General features: G+C 32.1%; 3 protein-coding genes across 5 annotated transcripts; 1 reads left to right on the forward strand and 2 right to left on the reverse strand.

Annotated features, from left to right (window-relative positions):
* Positions 4343-9865, forward strand: LOC109341848 (citrate synthase, glyoxysomal-like). Of its 2 annotated transcripts, none has more exons than XM_019579822.1 (14): positions 4343-4705; positions 5573-5753; positions 5846-5931; positions 6380-6484; positions 6600-6662; positions 6857-6966; positions 7155-7274; positions 7351-7426; positions 7553-7626; positions 8209-8329; positions 8687-8784; positions 8896-9019; positions 9372-9547; positions 9636-9865. In XM_019579822.1, the coding sequence occupies exons 1-13, from the start codon at positions 4451-4453 to the stop codon at positions 9501-9503; spliced, it is 1545 nt and encodes a 514-aa protein (XP_019435367.1). In that variant the 5' UTR covers positions 4343-4450; the 3' UTR covers positions 9504-9547; positions 9636-9865. The 2 variants fall into 2 exon arrangements, with proteins under 2 accessions (XP_019435367.1, XP_019435373.1); XM_019579828.1 differs by having other exon boundaries at positions 9372-9524; positions 9639-9865.
* On the reverse strand, positions 11077-13770 carry LOC109341860 (DNA/RNA-binding protein KIN17). Its single transcript, XM_019579835.1, has 2 exons — positions 13627-13770; positions 11077-12613 (listed from the first exon to the last, which is right to left on the reverse strand). The coding sequence occupies exon 2, from the start codon at positions 12533-12535 to the stop codon at positions 11339-11341; it is 1197 nt and encodes a 398-aa protein (XP_019435380.1). The 5' UTR covers positions 12536-12613; positions 13627-13770; the 3' UTR covers positions 11077-11338.
* On the reverse strand, positions 14898-18331 carry LOC109341869 (small nuclear ribonucleoprotein-associated protein B'-like). Of its 2 annotated transcripts, none has more exons than XM_019579844.1 (2): positions 17425-18327; positions 14898-15221 (listed from the first exon to the last, which is right to left on the reverse strand). In XM_019579844.1, the coding sequence occupies exon 1, from the start codon at positions 18258-18260 to the stop codon at positions 17427-17429; it is 834 nt and encodes a 277-aa protein (XP_019435389.1). In that variant the 5' UTR covers positions 18261-18327; the 3' UTR covers positions 14898-15221; positions 17425-17426. The 2 variants fall into 2 exon arrangements, with proteins under 2 accessions (XP_019435389.1, XP_019435395.1); XM_019579850.1 differs by lacking the exon at positions 14898-15221 and adding an exon at positions 16896-17066 and having other exon boundaries at positions 17425-18331.

The following is a 21583-nucleotide window of genomic DNA, read 5'->3' on the forward strand; positions in this document are numbered from 1 at the left end:
CAATAGGAGATTGAAAACAAGAATGAAAGCTTTTAGCTATTTTTGATTATGATTGAATTGAATGAATTTCTCTTACATTACAAGAGAAGCATGATGGTTTTTATACATATTCTAACTTCAACTAACTAATTAAATATATACACGTGATCTTTATTAAAGCAAGAAGGTAAAGAACATGTTTCTTGTTATGCAAGTCATGTGCTCTGTTTTGATTGAGTGCGCCTGCACTATGTTCATAAGCCTCGTGCCTGTGATGTGGCTAAGCAGCCTTGGTCAGGTTAGTCTCATGCTGTCTCGGTCATGTGCCTGAGCCTTGGTGCTTTGGTTGGCTCGGTCAGAATCAGAATTGGCTTGGCCAGGTTGATCAAGCATGATATTGCTTAATACCTATACTATTATTTTCATTGGAAACTTGATGCATGCACATCTCTCACATTCCTGTATAAATGGCAGAATCATGTAGAATATATATGTGCATAAATTAGGAATAAATATAAAAGGTTAAGGCATTATGTGGATAAGATGAGGAGTTATATTATGATTTTTTATCATTAACAAATACAAATCAGGATCAACAAATACAAAAAATCTTATTGACAATTACCAAATAAGTCTAAGGAAATGTTGCATTTGTCTATGAGCATGCAGATATTGTATGATCAGTGATTAACACTTCCAAATTAAACTATATATAGTTTGTAGGTGTCAATGTAGGTAGAACTTGATCACACACAAAAATAATTAAAAAAAAATCAAATTTAACGAATCAAATTTAAGAACCTTTCAGAGACACATAGCATTAATACTTTGATCTTAGTTAAACTGATTCAAAAGGAACAATTTTTTAAAAACTAATTAAGGGTACTGTTTTATGAATCAAATTTAGCTTGTTGGGAGAAGTATCTGTTGAACATGAGTTAGGGTTCCTGTGTTTTAGTAATGAAGCTGAGCACAAACTTAAGTTCCAAGTACAAATAATATTGAATTTGACATGATGTTTTATACATTATTGTTACATGATATATGATATATTGACTGTGTATAAATCTTTAAATTTTTTACATGGTATATGATATATTACACTAAATAGTTAATATGATTATTTGTTGCTAGAGTTTCCCTATGAGGGTAACAAATTGCATAGCAGAGACTAATCCCTTAATTCTTTTGCAACAAAGTTTTTTCCATGGATTAAATCTTAACACCGTGTCTTGTTGCCGTGTATACTTCAACTTCCATTATAATAATATGATTAGAATGTAAGCAAATGTCCTCGAGGTCAAGTTATTAATTAGTAGATATGTGGAAGTTTATGATGATTATTAATGGATGAGTTACAAAATGGTAATTTTGGAATGTGAAAAATTATGTCATAGTAGTTATTTGTAGTTTTGACTTTATATATAGTATATAAGTATAGATATAAATAATTTTTTATGGGTACACTTTATATTATATTTAGTGGCCTTTATTTTATTGGATAAACTAAGGTGAGAGAGTGATTTTATGTTGATGGTGGTTACATATGATTACATGATCTTTTTGTAGAAATTAAAAAGTGTTAAGAGCAAAATAGTAAAAAGAAAATTACACCATAGTTGAAGTTAAACCATGTTTTCCCTTTATATATAGTATGAATAGATATATAGTATAAATATAGATAGTATAGATTACCCATGATACCCCACTTTATGATTAAGGAATTAATTTCTCTTTGCGTAATTGTTCCTCCAAACAAATGCTGATTTGATGAATTGAACTATTGGTGTTTTAGTCCTTCTAAAATTCTAACAAAATATTATACTATTAGACTAACATTTTGTTGGTCATTTTTATAGACGTTAAACAAATTGAGTCAAAAATATTATTGTGTTTTGAGTCACCCCTTTTTGAGTCAAATTGAGTCACCCCTTTTTGAGTAAATAATTAATTTCTTTTGAGTTGTATGGTTGTCTATCTCAACAACTGTTGCTATCAAGAATCAAAACCTTAACCTTTTGACCATTACAATCTAGTGGGACTTACACCACTAGTATGGATGGCAACTGGCGCGGGTGGCGCGTGTAGTACTTTCTCATTCCCAAAACCACAATATTTGCGTGAACCCGTGCAAGTGAGGCTATTTGCAGGTACCCAACATGTTTTTTATTTCAATTATATATTTATATACTTTATAATAATCAATATGTAAAAATAATTATTACATGAATAATATGATTTTACATGACCCATTTATGATTATAGTCAAATAGGTTTAATTTATTATGAAATAATAATAAAGTATATGATATATAATATTAAAATAATAATAATAAAAATTATAATATATAAAAATTTAATTATAAACTAAATTTATAAATTTGCAGGCATTATTACGAGTACTCATTACAAGTATTTTCACAATATCTATAGGTCTGGTTTTTTGTCATTCCAAATTATTATACCAACACCTTATTGGTAAAATACTATTGTGTTAAAAATAATTCTTAGAGAATAAAGCTCCTGGTATGAGGAGATAACTTATTTCCTTAAACTAGTTAAACATTAACAGATAATTCCTTAATCACTTAAATATTGAAAAGTGTCTCTTTATTTTCTCCCCATAATCTCACTTAAAGGTTCTAGTGATTATCATTAAGGGAACAAATGAAGGATCACATGTCAATGTTTAAGTGGTTTAAGGAGATAAAATTATTTTCTTATATAAAAGATATTCTATTCTCTTATATTTATACCACAGTCAACTCTAAGAAGTTCAGGAGCACATTTGTTGTTTCACAACTTTTCACTTCATGTGCTAAGAGGTGTGATTGACTAGAAAAGTATTTAATAATTACAATTTTGATTTAAATAATTTTTTCAACCAATCAAAATTAATAATACATGAAATTGTAAGTTATCATGAGGATAAAAATCTTACTCACCAGTAAATATACTATTTGTGCAATTTGAATTAGGTCAAAAGCACCTACCTTACCATTAAATATGATCATGCTAAAAATAAAAATATAATATCTTTGCATTATCAATATAAGATTATACAAATCAATATATTTTCAATATTTATTTGTATTAGTTTTATTTAAGGTCAATGATAATTAACTATGAATATTGTGTGATGTAATAACACTGTAACAAAACTATTATATTGTTTATGCATACATTTATTCGTCTAAGAAGGAATATATTACATGAGAGAATAAAACTCATTTTTAATTTCCTAAATTGTGTCACAAACCTTGTTGTAACCAATCAAATTTTGACTGTATAATAAAAAAATAACTTACAATTTGATCCTCATTCCATGTGAGAAGCCACCTTATTTTGTGTGATCGTCTCATATTCATATGGAAGGCCTCGTAGAACTAGTTATCTTCACGCCATTCATGATATTTCCATCTCAATCTCCATTCCAAGCTTGAACACAAAAACAAGAAAATAAAATATAGATAACTTATTTCCTTAAACCAATTAAATATTGACATATAATTCTTTTAACTCATTTAAATATTGACATTTATCTCTTCTATTTTCTCCCCATAATTTCACTTAAATATGCACTTATTATCATAGGAGATGGCAAAATGGGCATTGCATGCGGGCGCGCCCACATAACTGACATTTTTGTGTGGACATAACATACAAATTTTGCCAATTTGCCCGTTAAGTTTGTGGGCATTTCCGTTGTGCGTGTGGGCGGCCCATAAATATAATGTAAGGAAAAAATAAGAAAATTTTAAATAAGTTATGATTTAATGTGATTTTTAATCCCTAAAAAATTGTAATATAATGTGATTTGTTAAACTTCATATAAAATATAAAAAAATTTGTTTTTATCTTCAACTACTTGATTTAATTTAATTTCATTTATTATATGAATTTTTTATTTTTTTAATTATTCAACAATGTCTGCGGGCCGCCTACAAGCCCGTTAGCCCGTTCTAAAATTGGCAGGGCATTCGATTTTGTCCACTAAACCAATGCGTGTATGCCTGCTCCCACTTAAAATTTTGCAGGCATTTGTGGGCGCGGGCTAAACAGGCCGGACAACCCATTTTGTCATATCTAATTATCATTAAGGCAATAAATAGATATACTTTATTCTTAGAGGAGATGATACTTTATTCTCTAATTCTTAGTACCAAACTATAGAAAATGATTATATCATATCTAATTATCCGATGTCTTACAAAAATATACCACCACTTAGAATATTCAAATTAAAAAATAAAAAATTTAATAATGAAGTATTTTTATAACAAATTATATGACACTAAACTTTTTGGGGCATGTCCTGCTCTATAGAAATGCAGCGAGAAACTAGTTATATATATGTCTTTTATTTCTTCTAACTTCATTCATTCATAGTGAATCTCTCTCATCACTTTCTTCTTCTCCGTCCACAATTATTTGCATCTCTTTCTCATCTAATTCCACTTCTTCACTGAAAATGTCAAACGGCGATTGTGAATCACCGATGCTTCAAGCGCGTGGCCGTTTGGCCACGCTCTCTGCTCATCTTCTTCCTTCTTCCACCGATCACAGTGTCCCTCACCTCCACCCTCACCCTCTTCTCTCCGCTCCTCCTCCGCCACAACCGGCCAACCTCAACGGTACCTTGACCGTCGTTGATGACAGGACGGCGAAAAAGTACCAGCTTCAGGTTTCACCTGACGGAACCGTCAAAGCTTCTGATTTCAAAAAGGTATCAAATTTTCATTTTTTATATTGTTTTCGAAGGAATTCCCTATTTGGTGAAATGGGTTTCCATCAATTTCGCTCCTTTATGCTCTGTTCAATTGTTTGGAATTGTAGTTTCTATTTGTCGGTGTTTGTTGTTTATCGTGTTTTTATTTAAAAAAAGAAAAGAAAATAATTTATTCATAATTAGTACTGCCTCGTTCTTTTTTCAGAAGACCTTTAATATGATAGAGTTTTTTTATAGTTTCATGCGGATTTAAGAAGTTAAAACATCATTAAAATTTGTCGATAATATTGTATGTAGTTAACAAAAAAAATGTCATTCGTTGTGAAAATGCTAGGTAAATTCTAACCAATTTAGACTCACATAAGTTAAAAATTATAGATAAATATTTTTTTATATGAAAATGTGATGTTCATACATTGAGAAGTGATGCAGTTAGTTTCTTGATAAAGACTTTTTATTATTCTATAATCAATATATTGGTTATCCATACTTGCACATATATATTAATTGATTATAACAACTCCATGATTTGTTATAAATGTGAAAATGTATTATTATCACAGCCACTGATTTCTAAATCAATAGTCATAAATGCATACTTTACCCTCTAAAATGCATCCTCCACTTTAGAGGAGCCGGATCCACAAACTTACCGTTAACAATGCGTATTATGTGATTAGCGAGGCTAATAACGGATTATGGTAATGGTCTTGTTAACCACATAATACAAGTTGTTAACTGGAAACATCGTTAAGAGGTTAAATTTGTGAAACAAATTTTATGTTGAAAAATCAGTTTCCTTTGTTATTATATAGTATGACTATTTATGTATTATTGTGGGGTTATCTAATATTTGATTTGCAGATATCTACCGGGAAGAATGATAAGGGGCTCAAGCTTTATGACCCGGGCTATTTAAACACAGCTCCTGTTCGTTCAACAATTAGTTATATCGATGGCGATGAGGGAATTCTTAGATATAGAGGATACCCAATTGAGGAATTGGCAGAGAAAAGCACTTATTTGGAAGTGTCATATCTCATAAGTGAGTTTCCCCCCTTATTTTTAATTACATGCTTTTATGCATAGGATGAATGTTTCTGATGTTTATTGACTCCATCTTTCTATGTATTTTAGTGTATGGAAACTTGCCTTCTGAAAGTCAGTTAGCCCAATGGAGTTTCGCTATATCTCAGCATTCAGCTGTTCCACAAGGAGTTTTGGTGAGCTTTTGAGCTACATCTAGTAACTATTGCCACGGGTTTATGGTCACAAAATTATATCCGCTACTTCTTTCTTTCAGCCAGTCATAGCTTTTACTCTTTTAGATTTGTAAAAGATTTCCACCAATTGTATTACGGTTTGAAAATTGAATTTGAATATGCTAATGATATTTTATATTTTAAAATAAATCTACTTGATCTTTCATCACAGTATTTTTTATTTTTTACGAGAACTGGTGGAATAATTTTCTATAACTGGGTTTTTGGAAAGCATGTGCTGTTTTTTCTATATTCAAGGTTGAAAGAAAATCTGACTATGACTTGAATAGCAGGTTTAGAATTGTAATACTGATTGTTGAAATGAGTGAGATTACTTTGTTCATTTCTTTAATTAAGTACGAGTAACTATCTGATTGAGTCGTGGTATTATCTTACATTTGTTTTGTAGGATATCATACATTCAATGCCTCATGATGCTCATCCTATGGGTGTGCTTGTTAATGCCATGAGTGCTCTATCTGTTTTTCATCCTGATGCGAATCCCGCTCTCAGAGTACGTAACGAAAACTGCTGTCAACTTACTTACCCTTTGGTTCCACATGTTATATTGTTAATGCCATGTTATATTATTTGTTTTGGCTTTGAATTTTCCGTATAATTTAATGCAGGGCCTTGATGTTTACAACTCAAAGCAAGTGAGAGACAAACAAATAGCTCGGGTTATTGGAAAGGTGTGCTTATCGAGTTCTCTTTACTCCCTGCACCCTTCTATATCTGATATATGTAGGTTTTTCAGTGACTTCGAACGCATCTTGCACGGGTGTTACAGCTTGTATGTTGTGGGATTTTGTGCAGTATTCACTTAACTCTGCTTATTTGCAAGTTGTACTATTGCTTTATTGCAATAACATTTTTTTAATTGCAGATAACAACAATTGCTGCAGCAGTGCTTCTCCGACTAGCAGGAAGGCCACCTGTGCTTCCATCCAACAACCTTTCTTATACAGAGAACTTCCTATACATGCTAGATTCTTTGTATGTCGTATGAAATTTTTTAGCTCTGATTTATAATTCGGAATAAGCCTAACTTGTTTTTTTAGTTTATTTATTCTTCATACTTTTGTGCTCAAAAGAACTATAATTTAATGTTTGATTATAGAACGCTACCCAGGTTTACCATCTTTTGTGTGTATAACAAATAAATCTACACTGCATGTTTTCAGGGGCAACCGGTCATATAAACCCAATCCAAAACTAACTCGTGCACTGGACATCATCTTCATCCTTCATGCAGAACATGAAATGAATTGCTCAACTTCCGCTGTCCGACACCTTTCATCAAGGTACATCTTCCTACAATACTACTCAAGCAACATGAAGCAATCATTTTAATATTGCTTAACCATTATCTTATTTCAGCGGCGTTGATGTATACACTGCTATTGCCGGAGCTGTAGGAGCTCTCTATGGACCTCTGCATGGTGGAGCTAATGAGGTGACTATAAATAGTTAATCCTGCGATTGTTTTCTGTATATGGCCTTGTTAATGCTGTGTGAGTTAACTCGAGCACAAAACTTTTATTTGATATGTAATCATGCTGATTGGCCTTCGATTCTGTAGGCTGTCCTCAAAATGCTGAGTGAAATTGGAACCATTGATAAGATTCCGGAGTTCATTGAAGGTGTCAAAGCCAGGTAGCTACTACTTTCGCTTTGTTTTTTATGTTTTACGTTTTTTCTAGTAGTTAGCTTTAAGCTTAACCCCTGAAAGGATGATGTTGAATTTATATGTTTAGATAGAGAAGGTGGAAAGGAGAGAATAGAGACCCTAAATAATAGAATAAAAAATAATAAATTGATACGGTGTACAATGGTATGATAATAATGTTATTATAAAAAGGGGGCCTGGTATACAAGTATCACATCTAGATGTACGCATGCTTACCCCCGCAAGTGAAGAGACAGTTTCTAGGATTTCAACTCATGATCTGCATGTCATGAGGCAAGCAACCTTACTGTTGTGCCGAGGCATGCCCTCTATGATAATAATGGTATGCGGAAAAAAAGTAATCCTATTTATACTAATAACAAGACTCCTAATCCTAATTAAATAATGAAACTAAGTATTGAATAGAAAGTAACTTCCAAGAGATCATCTGAAGAGATATTTTTCTTGATTTTCTAACAGATAGCATGATGCATTGCTTCTTCGCAGAAAGTATGGAAAATGATAGTTTAACTTTTAATTGATATTCTTGTCCTATGTTATTCTTTCAGGAAACGAAAGATGTCTGGTTTTGGACACCGAGTGTACAAAAACTATGATCCCAGAGCAAAGGTCTTAAGAAGCTTGGCAGAGGAAGTGTTTTCAATTGTTGGCCGGGATCCTCTTATTGAGGTGCTTGTCCATTTTATTCTACCCGTCTGTGCTCTTTTGTGCTGCCTCAGTTATATATTCCTTAAGCTAGATATGCTGGTCATGAGGCATATGATCAACCAATCAGGGGTTGTCATTTTTTCTTCGAAAATAACGATAGCTGGTCAATTCAGATGATTTGAAGTCATTTAAAATCTGTACCAACTTTTTACTTTTTCAAATTTAAAGCAATACTTCGGGTTTCACACACTACAGTTATTGCCTGAGCAAGAAAACTTCTGCTTAATTTAATGTCAATTTGGTTGAGTGTATTCAGTGTAAACCTTACAAGTTCTAAGTTCTAAGTTCTAACTTCTCTGAAATTATTTGATCATTTAGGTTGCAGTCGCATTGGAGAAGGTTGCACTATCCGATGAATATTTTATCAAGAGAAAGTTATATCCAAATGTTGACTTCTACTCTGGATTAATCTATAGGTAATCTATTCTTACTGCCAATTATTGTAACTAGGGAGGATAATGTATGTCCCTCCTCCCAGAATATCATACAAGGGCTGAAGTCTTGAACTGATGGTTTTATATTATCAGGGCCATGGGATTTCCTCCGGAATATTTCACCGTTTTATTTGCTATCCCTCGAATGGCTGGTTACTTGGCACATTGGAGAGAATCCTTGGATGATCCCGATACGAAGATTATGAGACCTCAACAGGTTAGTTCTTGTCTTAAAATCAATTCCGTGGGCATAATTTTCTTGCACATTAAAAATCTATCATAATTATAACTATAGTTAACTATTTTGTCCCAATATGTTGTACCTGTTGTTTATCATTCGACTTACTGGAAATCGGTTTCTAGTTGTATCACTTTAAGACTACACTATCTCATTCTTAACAGCAGTGCTAGGAAATATTTGCATGATGCAACAAAATCATATGATAGACCTGTACTAGATCCACATATAACTACCCTTTTCAGTTCTACCCGAATATATCGTTACATACAGTGCCTTTCTGCCAACAATTTTCTCCCCTGATTTCATCAAAACTACTTTAATGTCTCAGGTTTATGTTGGAGAATGGTTGCGGCATTACACACAAACCAGTGAAAGGACCGTATCAAATGACGCTGACAAGCTTGGTCAGATAGCCATATCGAATGCCTCTAGGCGCCGCCTTGCTGGATCGGGGATATAGCCTCTAGGCTCAATTTGGATTTGCAGAGTGACATGACCAAAAAGGTGATATATAATTCTCAGGAGAGTACTTATAGAAAATAATTCAGTTTATGGCATTTTTATTAGCTAACTAATTCTTTGCTATAAGCAGGAATATGCAAGGGACCTATATAGATGAGTGATGCTGATAGGTTCTGTTCCAACATTTATATGCAAGTAGTATAAATTTCATAGTTCTACTATTAAATTTGGTTTCCTTGAAATCATTAATGGATGAATAATAAATAGCTTAGCTTAAACTTTTAAGATATCATGGACATTGATATGTATTATTTTTTGGCAAATAAATTTATGAAGAATGTGTGTTGGGTGATTGGAATATCTGCTGATAATTATTACTAATCATTTATTCTGTGACATAAAAAGTTAATAAAGAATGCATAAATATAATAGAGGTGATATATACACACTAGTGTACTATACATCGTTCATTTATATTATTATTTTTTAGAAGTCAATAATGATTGAAAATAAATGATGGATGATACAATCACTCTCCACCTATGATATACAAAAACACGAGGTATACGCATATACTGCATTAATCAAGATTGCTTGGTCATAGAAAACACCCATCGCTATAAAATGAACAAATAAAGGGCTTAAACATAACAGTTTCACATGTATTTGCCCTTCTTTGAATTATAGATTTAAGCCATATTTCTTCTTTGTTGCGGTAATTTGCCCTTCTTTGTGTTATTATTAGAAGAAATTATTGATTTGCTATTGTTGGATTAGCTAAATGTCTAATCTTCAAAAAAAAAAACATTAATTTTGAATTTTTTATTGTAGGAGATTATTTGGATATTTTAAATTGCAAAGGACCAAACAGGTACAATTAAAAATTAAGTTACCGAAATTGATAATTACTCTATAGTTTTATGTAAAGCAACTCAGAAAAGCCTTCCTAAAGAACTCAAAGTTGAGGAGATACTCAAAAATTCCATTCTCCTCTGATATTGAGTTGGTATAGTTAAGAACTGCATCACTTGGGCGTAGCTTGTATATTATTATCATTTACATTGACTATTACTCAAAATAAGATGGTAATACTAATATGTGCAACATAATCTTTTTTTTATAATCCTTTTCAGCGAACTCATTATTTAAATTTAGCAATAATTTGGACCCCATCAGCACTCCTTAGAAAAATTCAATTTAATGTAGTCTCCGTCAAGGGCCAAACTTCTTTGATGCTGCTCTACAAACATTACAATATGCCTATTGCAACAACAACAAAAAAGGCCTATATTCCAACTTTCAAGGTATAATTTATTGTAAGAGTTTTTGACACTGTCATTGCATCATCCACCATTCATTCTCAATCATCACTGACTTTTAAAAAAAAAAAGTAATTCAAATGAATAGTAGATGATGTATTGTCTGTATATACATCTTTACACCGTCAATGCATAGATTTAATACTCTAATTAATATCAATGCAGGGACTTAAAGCTACAATCAATAGAACTACTTCTCTATCATTACCAAGCAAATAATCAAACCCAAAAGCATGGTCTTTTAAAGTTTAAAACAGAAGAATGTAAACATTACATTACCAAAGGACAGGAATAACTCAACTTTATCCACCGGTGAGTTTTAAACCGGAAGTGAACATCAATAGCACCAGCAACATGATGGTTTAGAGCTCACAATGACCAATTCTTATGCGCCATTCTTGACTAACAAGTGCCCGAAATCTGTTATCAAGCATGTACTCTACCCAACAGAAAAAGTCATGATTTATGTTTTAGTGAGATACATAACAAAAAGACTCATAGGAACAGTCACAAACTAGGCAATTTTACAAATGTCCTCATATTCCACAGCTTTAAGCACCCTACCATCATAGGGACCTTTCTCTACCTGCACCTTAGCACAAAAATGATCGGTATCCACCCCTAAAAGCCTAGCAATTGATCCACGATATGCCCCATTGACTATTTTTACACGGCCCCCAACTTGTGGAATGACAGTTTCAAGCTCTGCCTGATCAACTCTGAGTACATGCTTGCTTTCAAGCATTTCTATTTCTCCGACATACTTGTCGATCACCTTTCTCACCACACCCTTTTGCTTGTAATATCCCTTCTCTGCTAAAACTTTGCTCATGATCTTAACCACAATTCCCTCATGCAACCAATAATCTTTCCTGTTAATTTTTTCCTTTTTCTTCTCTTCATCCCTCATCAATTCTGCCAAAGTTGATTTTCCACCACCACTCTCTTTCCTTTTCAAATTTCGTCCAGGATTCTTTTCCTCAGGCTTCTCTTCCTCGACCTCATCAAAGACCACCTTTGCCGATGCCTCATGTTTTTCTTTGGTCAGAGGTTTAGCTGATGACCCAAGAGAAAATCCTATCTTAACTCCATCTTCCAAATTGAGTTCCCTTGGGGGCTCAACTTGTGAAGGCTGACCAGATTCAGTAGTAGGTAGCTGCATCAATTGCTCAGCTTTTTCAATCTGTTTCATGATCTCCTTCTCTTGCTTTTCTTCATCAACCATATCTGCCTTGATTCTCTTATTCTTCATCCTCTCCTTGAAAAGGGTTTCTGAATCTCTATCAATGTATGTAATGAACCAACCCTTGGGCGTTTCTTCAACCTTACACTGGCCAGTTCGACCCAAGTGCTTAACAAACTCAGTTAGTGTAGCCCACTGGGTGGAGTTCATATGAACATGGTGTCTATCATTTATATATTCATTATAAACCACAGTGGCTGCCACACGGCTGAATCGGTGGCTGCGCTTCATGTGCTCAAGAAAAGTACTCTCAAACTCTTCAGTATATCCTTCAACTATCCGATGTGGGTTTTGCCCAAAAATTTGCATTTGACGTTGATGCCCTTCACTCATGCAGTGACATTTAAACCCATTCTCGTCTCTGCATTGTTTCTGGCACATCTGGCAATACCACCGAAGTTTCTGCAGTCCTTTTGCTTTGATTCGGTTGGCAATGGCTTTTGGTGTGAGGAACTCATTTTTTCCCATTTTAAATCAGGGTAAATTATTTCAGATCAAAGAAGGTGCTATTAGTAATCTGCCAAGTGCTTCCTTCCTCCTGTGCTGCTGAAATCATGTAAAAAAAGCATTAGAGCAACATTAATATATATTTAAAATTGTAGGATTAGAAGGACTTTATAAATCGAAACAACCTAAAGCAAAGAAAACAGTGCAGCTAAGGAAAGGTGGCAAAGTAACTATCATGATAGCAAAGCATGTGTCCCTCAGAAAGCCATACAATATACAATTCTGCCCTAAGATATAAGGTCAAGCTGACAGCCCATATGGCTATCACCATTACCTAAATCTTCATACAAATACTCTAAAGTCTGAAAATATATTTTCAATATTTCATATAGACTGGTTGCTACATAGGGAAAAAGAACATGAAATATATAAAAAAATAAAGCTAACAAGCAAAGGTTTCAGCCAATGTATTATCTGTGACAGATCATCATACAAACCTAACCTAAAACGATGAGTTACAACTGCTAAACATGATTGCCATGATGCATATTAAGTTATTAACCTCTAAAGTAAAATATGAATACTAAAATTAATGCTGTCCCATAACATCCATATCAAGGACTGAAGTGTTTCACAAGTCACAACAGAAGAATCAATATAGATAATTTAGGGCCAAATTGTTTAAACTTTTTTCCCACAAAATAAGCAATAACTTTTGATTTAAAAAAATCACTTCAACACATGTACATTAGTTTGGTTGTCTTAGACAAAGAAACACAGGCTGCATCAAAAGCTGAAATTCAGGTCTTGTGAAAAACTATACTATTCAGATTCTCATAAATCACTTTTAATAGAATCACTTTTTAAAGCCAAAACGAATAAGCCGTTAATGAACCACACTTGCAGATATGAATGAACAAGGAATAGTTATAACTGCTAACTACGAATTTAAAAATCCCTGCGTATACCTCATATAATGAAAAACATCTAACTCGCTTCAAAATTACTCTTCGGTGATACGTTCCAAAACATCAAAATCGATAACACGAACCTAATAAAATTATTTGTTCAATGATTAAGACTATTGAATGAAAATTAAAAGAGAGGAAAAAACCTTGGTGCGACGATGAGGAGAAAGCGTGTATGAGGATTTAAATAACGAAGGAAAAGAGACGGTGGCGACGGAGCAGCGTAACCGAGATCTGCGATTGATTGATTCCTCTACTTTCTCTCTCTCAACATTCGGCCATTGACGGAACAGAAAGATAACGAAGATTGTTTTATTGGGGCCTCAATTATGGGCTAGGCCCATCATATTGACATGCTTGTTTACCATCTTAAGAAAAAAATAAAATGTGGTTAAATACTATTAACTTTTTCACATAAGTATTATAAATTAATAGTGAATAATATACTGATTTTTTTACACTATTAATGTATAAATAAATTTTAAACTCTTAACAAATGGTATATTGGGAATATAAATATATTTTTATTATAAACGTATAAATTATTTTCTCTAATTTTAAAATAGGAAGGTGCTTCTCTATCATTATTAATATGCCATATATAAAATTACTACGATAATATCTAAAGATTACGGACACACGTGGCAACAACATGTCTCCCTCCCTTTCTATTTTATATATATGGCACATTAATAATGATAGAAAAGCATCTACCTATTTTAAAATTTGAGAAAATAATTTATACACCCACAATAAAAATATATTTATATTCTCAACATATAATCTATTAAACAAGATAAATTAAACTCTTCAAAATAAATGGTAAAATAATGCGGGGTTAAACATTCTCTATGCTTTCCTTCTCTGGTTTATCTTTATTTCTTTCCTTTTATTGGCCAAAAGTAAAAACTTTATTCTATGACAAGAGGAAGACATTATGTTCAACAATGAATAAGTTTAAATATCTTTTCAAATTTGTTTATAGTCATTCAAAAATTATTTATAAAAAAATATATGTATTAACAATATAAAAGTCTTTTATTATATAAACATAATTCGTATTTAGTCATTAATAAATTTTAATAATACAAATGAATAATAATTTATAATAATGTGCAAAAAAAATTACAACAAAGATGCATACATTTTAGACTTAGTATTTATATTAATTGTTGAAATGTATACACTGGGAACATAAACATGGAAAAATATTGGTGGGTTGCTGTGCATTTATAAATGAGCTCACATTTTCTAATGGTCACAATGGTTAATTTTATACCAGCAAGGCATTATTGGAACTAGGATCATTTGTCCACAAAACTTTTTGACGATGTGTCCCAAACCAATCAAATCCCACCAAATAACATAAAAATTGTATTTTATGTTTTTAATATATTTCCTAATGGAGCACCAAATGTTAGAATGGGTGATATTTAAATCAAAGATCAGTCCTACATTCAGAAATCAACAAGCAACAATCCTGATTTGCAATCCGGCATTTCTATCCTTGATAATGTACATAGCCGAATTATATGTCTAATAATGCTCAGATTGCAATGGCATAACCTTCAAAACATATACTAACATAACACATTCACATCAAGAAATAGAAAAATCCCTAACAAGAGAATGATTCTAGGTTGTACAAGCAATAATCACTTCCTGAGTACAAGCTGAATATTCAAAGTGTGCGCAAGAAATCCAAGGTCTGAATCTTCATACCACCAGCAATACCAAATCTGCAACAATAATATGAAGTTATCTATTTAGAACGGACCAAAAATGAGGGATGATATTAACCACATGTATCACAAGAAAAGATAAATCTACTACAAATGAAGCAAAGCAAACATGTACAAGACGTAGAACAAACAGGATCAATACCATAGGTACAAATACAGCCGTACCACAGTCATGTGGAATTCTATTTGTACTTAATGATATGCTTTAGTTGTTCATGTCTCAGTAAAAAATGGATTTCCTTCATGGAAATTTGTAGTCCACAATAATTTTGCAGTAATCAGTGAAATAATTATCCACAAGTGTATATGTCTAAGATTTCACAAGTGCATAATGAAAGTGCAGAAAAAAGGAAAGCCGCATCACTCTTCTGTTAAGAATTTTCTAAATTTCACCATGTGAAGCTCAGTGTTCACTGCAATAATAAAAAGATGAAAAGCTAAAAATATTGAGGCAATCCAAACAGTGATAAATTTACAGACCAAATATAATGAATTTAATATCACCAACAAATATTGAGCCCCAGTACCATGAAAAGTACAAATTCCAGTACGATGTCCTCACCTCAGATATGCTGAACAAAAACTGAAAATATACAGAATATATAATGCATTCCCCCACTCATTCCTAGTTCTCATCATAGGGAAGGAATCTAAAATAGTAAAATGTGAATCAGCTACATACCAATACTATTATTTCATTGAAGAATGTATCAAACATGGCATTCAAATTTTATAGAAACGGGAATATTATGTGACATTAACGTCTAAGACTACAGGGAAAATAATCACTTAAGTCACTACAACAGTGCCAAGTTATTTTACCTGTTTCTCATTTCTTTCTTTTCACTCCTATTTGTCATACTGTGATAGAAAATAAATTGGGAATGAAGTATCTCCTGGTATAAGGAGATAAGTTATCTCCTCCTGCCAGTGAAATCATGACATGTGTCATGTTTCATCATTTTCTATAAAAATAATTTAAAAAATAAACAAAATAGCACACATGTAACATTTTTACTGGCTACCTGATATGAGGAGATACATTATTCTCAAATAAATTAATAAAGTATATTTTGTTAGTCTTTTATTGGCATGGATTGGTATTATGTCACAGATGACTTCTAACAAGCATTTAGATGCTCATACTAAAGCTCAGCACCTGAGTTTGACAACAACTCTTTTCCAAAACCACAGAATATGTCCAAACTTGGGGACTAAAATGATTTGAGCACTTATCACTGGTTACAGAAACTAAGAAAAAGGCATGGACTGCTGGCTAGTACACAAAATAAAAACTGCTAGACAAATCCGTACAGTGGCAAAAATAAAAGACTGGTAGATGGGCATGAATGGAATGAACGAGCACAAACCCAGGAGCATAAAAAAAGTGAAGCAGAAATGAAAAAAGTAATAGTTCTAATAGCACAGAGAGTGCAGAAGAAACTAAAATCCTGTACCATACATAATTCATGACTGAATGGAGAAAGCATTCAAAATTAGTATTACAAAAAAGTCTTTAAAGTTAGGAGTGGTAGGTGACATTAGATGTTCTAATGCAAGTCAGTATATATGACAAGCATATGGAAGAGATAGTTAAAGATACTAAGATGAACAATAGATAAAGTAAAAAAACAAAACAGAAATCGAAGATTGAGCTCACAATTTGCACATTCCATAACTTCATCCAACAGTCAAACCTTGTGAATAATCTAACATACAAACAAAACAACACCCAACAAGAAGTTCACCCAATCACAATAACCTCACCAATGGTTACACAAACTGACTTCAGCTGTATGTTGTAGCATAACCAATAAGGCTTTCAAAGCAAAAAATCACCACCTACAGGAGTTTATAACAAAAAAAGAACTCTATAAAACACTTTTCTGAACCCATGTCTAAATAGGGCAAGCATTCAAATAGAGCTCAAAGCTTCATAAACGCTTCACATCCATCTTATCTTACGGCTGGATCAAGCTCTCATTTCCAGGAGGTCGGATTCTAGCTTCTGATTTTCTCAACACAATGACAGGTAAAAATGACAGAACAGATTTAAAATATGCATATCAAATAGTCATTGGCACTCTATCAAACATCTTCATTACATAACAAATATTACACACATCTAATAATTCTTGCTTCATGCTAAATAGCCATAAAACACATAGTGCAAGTAAAAGATAAGAGTAAGAAAAACTACCATTACTGTTGTTGCTGATTCTGATGGTTTGGTGGAGGAGGCATGCCAGGTCTGGGTGGTCCATAAACAGGAACACCACCAGGCGGCGGCATCCCAGGGCGAGGAGGTGGTGGGCCACCCATCCCAGGACGAGGAGGACCTGGAGGTCCCCTCATCATCTGACCAGGCGGTGGAGGCCCCATTGGCCTCTGCCCAAACTGAGGCGGCGGGCCAGGATACGGCTGAGGCGGTCCACCAGGTCTCGGAGCATATTGCCCAGGCGGCATTGGCGGCATTGGTCCCCTCATCTGCGGCGGAGGCCCACCAGGATACCCTGGCATCTGACCAGGCGGCCTCATCACAGGAGCCCCAGGTGGATACGAAACCGGAGGCGCCGAAAGCTGCGGCGGACGCGAGATCTGCGGCTGCATCATACCAGGAGCAGGCCCACCCACTCCTCTGACGGGCCCAGCAAGCCCAGGCTGGGCCTGAACAACAGGAGCAGCAGGAATTCCTCTCCCAGCAGCACGTCCTAAACCAGGGCCTCCTAACGCGGCGGAATTGACGGCCTTGGCACGTGACTCCTCCGGAGGAGGTGGTCCTTCAACTGTCATTGATATAACCTCTTCACCACGGAGGAGGACGAGGCCAAGAGTGCGACGGTCTTCACGCTCCTCCGCGGGTTTCTTCCCCTTCGCCGGTGGAAGCTTGCGAAACTCCTCACAGTCGCCGAGAACGAGATTCATGTGGCGGTCGAAGGCCATAAACTTTCCGACGAGTTGACGGCCATCCTGAATGGTGACACGCATGCGGTAGTTGATGAATTGAAGCATCTTCGAACTCTTCGACATCGACATTGTTGCGAGAACTGAACAGAACAACGCTTCTGAATCTCAAAACAATGCTTTAGGGTTTTACACCAATTAGGGAATTATTTCAAATGAAAAATGGCATTGGGCCCAACTTAACCGCATTTGCAGGCCTAATGTTTAACTGATAAATGGGCTTCTTAGGTCCTGGCCCATATCGTGCCTAAACTTTGAACACACTATAACAAATGGGATGGTGATCACCTGTCCCAACATGGTATCCCCAAATATAATTCGCCGAATAATATATTATCACATTATTGGAAAATTTGGGCTCACTATGCCACTAAAAAATACAAATTCCTATGTAATATTTCATTCTCATTGTTGAAATAGAATATAATATTAGAGGGTACTATAATATTATGTTGGACTGGGTTGGGGACACCAAGTTGGGATAAGTAATTTTTATCTATTATAATAAGTATTTAAACGAACTCTTAAGATTTGTTTGTGAATTGGGTTTCAGATGGGGAGAGGAGAAAATGGAGGGTGTTAAAGCCATGAAATAGGCTGATAAAATAATTCTGAAACCTTTCATTTCTCTTTCTCCAAATCCAAAACTCAACTTACAAATAACCCTAATAGAAAATAGCAAACCACATTCCGCAGATATCTTTTATCAAAATCTTGCCAAGTCGATTTGTTCCTCAAGGAAAAATTAGCCAAAAACTATTACTCGCTTCTATTATTGTAATTTTAATGGAAAAGATATTGTATAAATCTTTACATATTAAATTATTGTATTATTCATTATTCATGTTAGATTATTATTGATTGACTCTTAAAAAAGTAATTTAAATGAATGATAAATAATGTAGTAGTTATGTATAAATTCTTATATGAATAGTATATAAATATTACAAAAGGGAAAAAGTTGATACTTGGTATTTATACACATTACCTGTTTTCATTGAAAATACACATTAAAATAACATAATAAATATGATAGCTTTAAATTAGCATTTATTAGTTTTTTGTACTACTTAAATAAAGTGAAGGAGATGACTACTAAATTATAATAGTTTACATTTTAAAATAATCAGTTAAAAATATAAAATTAAAATAGTAATTAATTGATATACCAATTAAGATAATTATATGATACGATAATTCTTTAAAAAAATAATTCAAATGAAAGATAGATGATATAGTGAATATGTATAAATATTTAAATTAATAGTAAATAAATATTACACACTCTTAAAAAATTCATTAATACAATAGAAAAAGTTGATACTTGATTACTTGTTTCCATTGAAAATATTAATTAAAATAACATAATAAATATGCTAACTTTAAATTTAGCATTTATTAGTTTTTGTGTACTACTTAAATAAAGTGAAGTAGATGACTACTAAATTATAATAGTTTACATTTTAAAATAATCAGTTAAAAATATAAATTAAAATAACAATTAATTGATATACAAACTGATGATAATTATATAGTATGATAAGTCTTCAAAAAATGTAATCCAAATGAATTGTAAATAATATAATAATTATATATAAATTTTTACATTAATAACATATAGATATTATACTCTTAAAAAAAGTATTCATACAATGGAAAAAGTGGATACTTGATATTTACACTTGTTACTTGTTTCCATTGAAAATATGCATTAAATTAACATAATAAATATGCTAACTTTAAATGTAGCATTTATTAGTTTTTTTTGTACTTAGATAAAGTGAAGGTGACTACTAAATTATAATAGTTTACATTTTAAAATAATCAGTTAAAAATATAGAATTAAAATAGTAATTAATTGATGTACCAATTGATGATAATTATATGATACCGTAACTCTTTAAAAAAAATAATTCAAATAAATAGTAGATGATATAGTGAATATATATTAATCTTTAAATTAATTGTGAATAAATATTACACTCTTAAAAAACTCATTAATACAATGGAAAAAGTTAATACTTGATATTTAGACGTGTTACTTGTTTCCATTGAAAATATATATTAAATTAACATAATAAATATGCTAACTTTAAATTTAGCATTTATTTGTACTACTTAAATAAAGTGAAGTAGGTGACTAGTTTACATTTTAAAATAATTAGTTAAAAATATAAAATTAAAATAGTAATTAATTGATATACGAATTGATGATAATTATATAATATGGTAACTCTTTAAAAAAGTTATTCAAATGAATGGTAGATGATATAATGATTATGTATAAATCTTTAAATTAATAGTAAATAAATATCACAATTTTAAAAAAATCATTAATATAATGGAAAAAGTTTATACTTATATTTACACGTGTTACTTGTTTCCATTGAAAATATACTTTAAATTAAAATAATAAATATGCTAACTTTAAATTTAGCATTTATTAGTTTTTTTTGTACTCCTTAAATAAAGTAAGCAGGTGACTACTAAATTAGAATAGTTTACATTTTCAAATAATCAGTTAAAAATATAAAATTAAAATAATAATGAATTGATATAGGAATTGATGATAATTATATAATATGATAACTCTTCAAAAAAATAATTCAAATAAATGATAGATGATGTCGTGGTTACATATAAATTTATACATTAAAGTATATAAATATTACATTCTTAAAAAATCATTAATACAATAGAAAAAGTTGATACTTGATATTTACAAGTGTTACTTGTTTCATTGAAAATATACATTAAAATAACATAATAAATATGCTAACTTTAAATTTAGCATTTATTAGTTTTTTTGTACTACTTAAATAAAGTGAAGTAGGTGACTGCTAAATTAGAATAGTTTACATTTTAAAATAATCAGTTAAAAATATAAAATTAAAATAATAATTAATTGGAATACGAATTGATGATAATTATATAATAAGATAATGCAAATGAGTAATAAAATGTATTTATAATTGGTTTTTTAATTTTTAAATAGTTAATTATATTATTAAAATCTTATCCTATATATTATAATTAACTTTATGTCAAGTTAAACGAGTAAAACAATAATGCAAACGAATAAAGCATGATGGTCACATTCTTAATCCTTTGTTTTTGTTATTATTCATATGCAATTCATTTCATTGATACTTTACCCTAATCTATGTAACAAAGCCTTTTCTTTCTTTCATAGTTGTGCAAACCACATTTGTGAAATTTTTCATAAGACTTCTATTGTTTCAATCATAATTAAACATTTTTCTCTCAAGGAAAAATTAGCTAAGAACCCATTAATGGCTTCTAGTAGTGTAGATTTAGAGGGAAAAGAGAGCACACAAATAGAGAAGTGTAGTTCTAAAACCACATTTTTGAACACTATTTTTCATTATGGTTTT

This window comes from Lupinus angustifolius, chromosome LG02 (assembly GCF_001865875.1).
Source record: "Lupinus angustifolius cultivar Tanjil chromosome LG02, LupAngTanjil_v1.0, whole genome shotgun sequence".
Classification (NCBI taxonomy): Eukaryota; Viridiplantae; Streptophyta; class Magnoliopsida; order Fabales; family Fabaceae; genus Lupinus; species Lupinus angustifolius.

Excerpts from the sequence above, each read along its gene's own strand:
- LOC109341848 (XM_019579822.1), top strand. The coding sequence starts at position 4,451 with ATGTCAAACGGCGATTGTGAATCACCGATGCTTCAAGCGCGTGGCCGT. Across the intron at positions 4,706-5,572 it reads AAGCTTCTGATTTCAAAAAG|ATATCTACCGGGAAGAATGA; the intron begins GTATCAAATTTT and ends TTTGATTTGCAG. Across the intron at positions 7,275-7,350 it reads GTCCGACACCTTTCATCAAG|CGGCGTTGATGTATACACTG; the intron begins GTACATCTTCCT and ends ATCTTATTTCAG.
- LOC109341860 (XM_019579835.1), bottom strand. The coding sequence starts at position 12,535 with ATGGGAAAAAATGAGTTCCTCACACCAAAAGCCATTGCCAACCGAATC.
- LOC109341869 (XM_019579844.1), bottom strand. The coding sequence starts at position 18,260 with ATGTCGATGTCGAAGAGTTCGAAGATGCTTCAATTCATCAACTACCGC.